General features: G+C 48.4%; 1 protein-coding gene across 1 annotated transcript in view; it reads left to right on the forward strand.

The window, feature by feature from the left end:
- Positions 1-5,709, forward strand: part of LOC121324357 (nuclear factor NF-kappa-B p105 subunit-like) — a 94,301-nt gene extending 88,592 nt beyond the window's left edge. Inside the window, exon 13 of the mRNA XM_041266099.1 lies at positions 5,104-5,709. Coding sequence (XP_041122033.1) covers positions 5,104-5,147 — 44 coding nt within the window. The 3' untranslated portion in view covers positions 5,148-5,709. The remainder of the gene's footprint in view (positions 1-5,103) is intronic.
- The last annotated feature ends 291 nt before the right edge of the window (positions 5,710-6,000 follow it).

Consider the following 6,000-nt stretch of genomic DNA (forward strand, 5'->3'; position numbering starts at 1 on the left):
CAAGAGCCTCCATAAAGGTCACCCAGGACCCCCCCCCCCCCCCCGCTACAGTGACCAGGGAGCTCTCACGCTCACCTGGGTCACCCTCCCCTATCCCACCACTGGTACAGAGGCGCAGACACCTCCTCAAGGGAGGCGAGATGGTCACCGGCAAGGCAGTACCACTCGAGGGGACACTCACCAGGGGAAAGGCGGTCGCTCACCTTCCCCAAGGGACAGGTGGTCACCACTCAGGCACCGCTCCCCTTCTCCACGTAGGCACAGCCTTTAACCGTTGCAGTCACCTCGAAGGCGCCCAAGCTCGGCTGAGCGGCGCTTCGTGGAGCTGGCAGAGACTGCAAGGGCTCAGCAGACCATGCTGTAGACCCTATTTAAATCTCAGGGCAGGCTGCCCCCTACGACCGGACATCCCCAGCCCCCACAGTCTCGTTCCCCATCCCCTCTGTCTAGACTCCCTCGCCCAGGCAAGCTGTCCTTGTCCGCGTCCAGATTGGACATCTTTGACACAGCCATCTCCATCGGGCAGGCCATGGTGGAAGGCTCCTTAATGCCCTTGCCACACGTGTCGCAGAGGGAAGAGTTCCAAGCCCTAATGCAGTGTGCAGCTGCAGCCACGGATGTTCCCTGGCCAACAGAACAGGAGAGAAAGGGGCACTGCTTCCTCCAGCAGAAAAGGCACCCACAGCATGCCCTCCTACTATGCCAGGACTTCCTGGAATTGGTGCACTCCTGGAGCAACCCAGCGTCTGTACCCTTAGCCTCCAGAACAGCAGAGTCTTTGCTTCTTACTGCAGGAGCCCAAGAAGTGAGCCTAGGCATATTCCCCATTATCGGGGACACGGTCGCAGTTTTGGTGCAAGGTTCCACCTTCACCAAGGGGGATAAGGACCCAACCTGACCGTCTAAGCCTTCCAGAACGACAGATGCGATGCTCAAAAAAGCTTACGCATCGGCAGTGCTGTCGGCCCGAGCAGCAAATGCCATGGCCATACTGGTGCTCTACCAGAATCAATTGGCGGACAGGCTGCAGGATAGCGCTACTCAAGCAGACACAGGGGCAATGACCAACATAGGAGTTAGGTCAGGCATCAGGGAGGTCGCTGGCTGCACTGGTGACCACCCACCGGCATTTTTGGCTGACACAAGCCAAGGTCGTGGAGACTGAGAAGGTGGCACTACTGGACACCCCCATTACACCAGGGTAGACTTTTGGGGCGATCACTGATGTGAGCCTTGGGAGGTCCCAGAAGGCTACGGAGGTTGCCTCCAAGTTTTTGCGCCTTCCGGCTTACCCTCAGCGCCCAAGGTGGCATGGGCAGTCTGCCGGGCTGAAAGGGTTTGAACATCGCCCTCCACCCCAGAATAGACAAGCAGGCAGAGGCAGAGCCAGCGGCAGGGAACCTCCGCAGGCCAAACGTAACTGGTTCTCCAGCTGGAGACTGAGGCCAGGGCCTAAAAAAGACCCGCCCTCTGCCAAGCCCAAGGGAGACCGCCCTTGAGGGGCCCTGGCTGCCATCAAACCCCCCCCCCCACCCTACAACCGGACTGACCAACGGCAACGACGCATGGCAAGGCTGCACCCAGGACTCCTGGGTGCTATCGACAATGAGAGATGGATACGCTTTACAATTCCACATACGCTCAAGGTGCACCCGGTCTGAGATCGGAGTGTCCAGACAATGCTGGAAAACACTGGAGTGGTGGCTCCGTCCCGGCAATCTACGCCTCTGGTCTCCCTTTGGATCCCCTCACAGATAGGAAGTGATCATTACAGACGCCTCCAGCCTGGGCTGGGGAGCGGTCTGGAACAGGAGAGGAATAAGAGGTCAATGGAACGGACATTGGCAGCAAGCGCACATAAATGCGCAAGAGCTTCAAGCAGTGAACATGGTGTTCTCATTTTCGCCAGCAGTTAGTGCACAAACATGTGCTGGTCTGGACGGACAATACCACAGTGGTGGTCAACCACCAAGGCGGCCTGTGCTCGCCAGGCCTTCACCACGCAGGGCATAGACTATTTTCCTGGACGCACAGAAACTTGCGTTCCATCAGGGCAGTTCAGCTCCCCGGTGTGGACAACAAGGCAGCAGTCCTCCTGTCCAGAGAAGCTCCAGACAGCTCAGAGTGGAGGCTGCATCCTCAAGTGGTGAAGCATTTTTGGGAGAGGTTTCGACCGGCACAAGTCGACCTCTTTGCCACAGCCGAGTCCACTCAATGCCCCCTATGGTCCCCCTGGGAGTAGATGGGCTAGCTCACCACTGGCCACAGGGGCTATTGTATACGTTTCCTCCACTACCGCTATTACCTCTGATACTAGAGAGGATCAGGGTAGAGAGAACACAGGTTTTGCTGGTTGCACCCAGATGGGTGAGACGCCCCTGGTTTGCTCTCCTCTCCGACATGTTGTCAGATCAACCGTGGCAGCTCCGGCTGCGCAAGACCTCCTGAGCCAAGCGGAGGGGCTATTATGGCACCCGAACCCAGCCCACCTCCAACTCTGGGTCTGGCTGTTGAACAGAGCAGTCTATTCAAACGAGGTTTGCCAGATGCAGTAGTAAAAACACTACAGTCTGCTAGGGCGCCGAGCACTAGAGCCCAGTACTCATATAAATGGAGTTTTGTAAGTTTTCCAAGATTGGTGCATTGCCTAAGGTCATGATCCAGTGACGATATTAACCTTCTTACAACACCCGTTAGAAGCAGGAAAATCAGCGTCCACTTTGAAGGTATACCTGGCAACAATATCAGTGTGCCATAACAAAATTGACTCGGTGTCCCCTGGGGCACATTTCCTGGTAGTGCAATTTCTTAAAGGGGCTTCTTAAATGGTCCCCAAGTGAGATCTAGAACTGGTACTGCGGGCCCTTATGGGTCCCCCATTTGAGCCCATGACGTCAGGAGAACTGCGCCTTGTTTCATTAAAAGTGACGTTTTTAATAGCCATTACGTCTGCCAGACGAGTAAGTGAGCTTCATGTGCTGTCCATCGGTGACACATGTATGGCTTTCACTGGAAGTGACTCGCGGGTAACAAATCCATCTTTTTTGCTAAAGGTGGTATCCTCATTCCATATTAACCAATCAGTGGTTTTGGAAACTTTCAGACCTCTTCCACATGAGTCAGAGGAGGACTGTAGACAACACACGCTATGCCCAGTTCGGGCTCTGCGCTGTTATTTGGATAGGACGACATCCTGGAGACAGTCCAACCAGCTGTTTGTCTGCTACGGCTCCTGCTCTAGAGGTCAGGCCCTATCGAAGCAACGTGTAGCGCACTGGGTGACAGATGCGATACGCTTGGCATATGAACAGACAGACTCCCCGTTACTGGGGGACATTACGGCCCATTCTGCCAGGGGCCAGGCAACTTCGTGGGCTTTCCTTCATGGCGCCTCCTTAGATGAGTTATGCAATGCTGCTACATGGACATGTAGTCAGACATTTGTGTGTTTTTATCGTGTTGAATTGACTAAACAAACGAGACCCTCACTGGGCTCTAGAGTTTTGTAGGCAGCATGCCCTTAGGCATTATATGGGCTCTGAGGCTATCGCTGTGGGGCTGTATTGTCGGTAATCTGGAACCACGACAGCTTTGGTACAGCTTTCCCATTCGGTAATGGTTGTCACTCAAATTGAAAGGGAACCTTAGGTTATTACCATAACCCTGGTTCCCTGAAAAGAGAATGACAACCATTACCTTGAGGTCGTGTCCCCAGCTGACCTCTGTTTTCAAAAGAAAATGGCGATGTGCTACTGTTAGGATGTCTCTCTTCAACAGGAAGTGGGCTGGACTTCCCCCTCACTGCAGGACCCTGATAGGGCAGCTTTTGTATATTTGCTCACAGACTGACGGTCAGAGAGGCTATTCCAATTCGGTAATAGGTTGTTATTCTCTTTTCAGGGAACCAGGGTTATGGTAATAACCTAATGTGTTTACTAGTTAAAATGACAGCTGCGGTAGTTCTAGGTATAACGTATTACATCTCCAGAAGTTTCTGCAACCCTGGGTCTACTGATGGTTTGAGATGTGTTTATATATATATATATATATATATATATATATATATATATATATATAATATATATATAAATGCAATTAAACGTAAACGTTAAGCGCCAAAAAAAACGCTCATAGTTTTTTTAGTGTTAATCATAATAAAAATAATTTAATACATAATAAAAACAAACTAAACTAAAAACTACCTAGCCTGTCTTATTTAATACATTTGTTTTGTAGTCTCCAAAACAAAACGTCCCAGCATCTTGTTGCAGACACCCTGCTGCTAACGTCAGGTGTAAACAGTGCAGTGCAGACTTGGGTCAAACCAATATGCGTGTAGGGTGAGTTTGTTGTGTTTTTGTTTTTAATCAGTGTCAGAGTTCTGGCTTCTTCTGAATGACTTTCAGTTTTTATGTTATTACATTTTAAGCTTTTTTAAAGGAAAGACCATAACAAAATAATAGTGTCTACTGAGCGAAAAAGTAAAGGGGCAAAATGTATACCGGTATTGCCTCCCCTGTGCTCTATGGGTTAGGCGCGTACAGTCTCAATCAAGTTAAAGTCACAAAAATCAAGTGCCTGCAAAAACATTTTTACAGTTGTCCATGACAAAATATATATACCCCCTTCGCTTTTCTTGCAATGTTTAAACAATGACTTATATGCCTTTGTTGCCAAGGTTGTTACAACCACAGAAAATACATATAAAATCTGCGGAAACAGCCAAGGTAACAGCCACATATAGTGCATCCCCTGTGCTTTGGCCTGCAAATCCTAACACATTAACGGAACATAAACAACCAATCATAGAACAGGCAGTCTGGTAGCCATGCCATCCTGCTCGTGCCACAGTTTTGATTGAGAGAGCTCTCAGCTATCGGTCTGGTGCACAGCAAAACAACAACAAATAACCTGCTGAAAGAAACGTTATAGCAAGTCTGAGCTCTTTTTTGGTTCGCTTAGAGTTCAGGCAGACAGATCCAAAGATATAGCCTTTAATAGCTCAGACAATAATGTGTGACTCCTGTAAAACTGTTTTGTTTTTTAGATATGTGGTGCAGAGTTGTAATCCTCAGTGATGCCCATTGCTGTCTTTCTTCTCAGGACCTCTTGAACACAGATCTGAAGCAAAGACCATTTTTGAATGAAGAAGAGGACACAGGCTCCTGCTGCGCATGGCACTGAACAGGCTGTGGAGGACACTCGTCTTGCACATTGATTGCCATGCTTGTGGTTATGAACATAGATGTTTGTGTTTTTTATTGGTAAAGCTGTACATTGTTCCATTTGGAATGTAATTTATAGATGCTATTCATAAAACATTTGCAACTACCACATACCCAAATTCTCTACCTTCAGGAACATTTGTGATACATAAAATAAACAGCTTACTTATATGCCTGAATCTCAACACTTCTCTGTGTTTTGAAAAATGTGTAGAAGGGTTGGGAGTCTCTTCTTGAAACACACATCCACTCAGTCTCTCCCTGAGCGTTTTGTTAAAGTGTTCAGGTTTTTGTTAAACACCCTTTAGTGTTTACAACAAACACACTACTAACCATTGTGGTCTCTGGTGCTATACTTATTGCTGAAATATCTTTTTCAAAATGATATGGATTGTTTTGAATTATGCACATATCAATGGAATAGAATGAATAAACCAAAGCTGCCTGACACTGCACAAGTCCAAAATAAAAATAAAAATACAGTACAACCTCCTCAAAGCTTCTGGGTGACGTATCCTACTGTAGCGTGGACATGCTTTTTACCCAAGTCTGGGGACTTCCTTGACACTTTCCAATAGATCCAGTTCAGTTGTTCATTACTGGAAGAACCTGGCATTTTAAAGTGTTCAGATATGTAATATGTGCTACTCAGAGTAAAAAGAGTAACATGTATCAATTGTGTGTGGAAAGGATGCGCTGGATGACATCAGACCAGGAAATGCAGGACACAGTACTGGGGTTGAATGTGCTGCTGCACGTTTTAATAACACTATGT

Source organism: Polyodon spathula, chromosome 12 (assembly GCF_017654505.1).
Source record: "Polyodon spathula isolate WHYD16114869_AA chromosome 12, ASM1765450v1, whole genome shotgun sequence".
Taxonomy (NCBI): Eukaryota; Metazoa; Chordata; class Actinopteri; order Acipenseriformes; family Polyodontidae; genus Polyodon; species Polyodon spathula.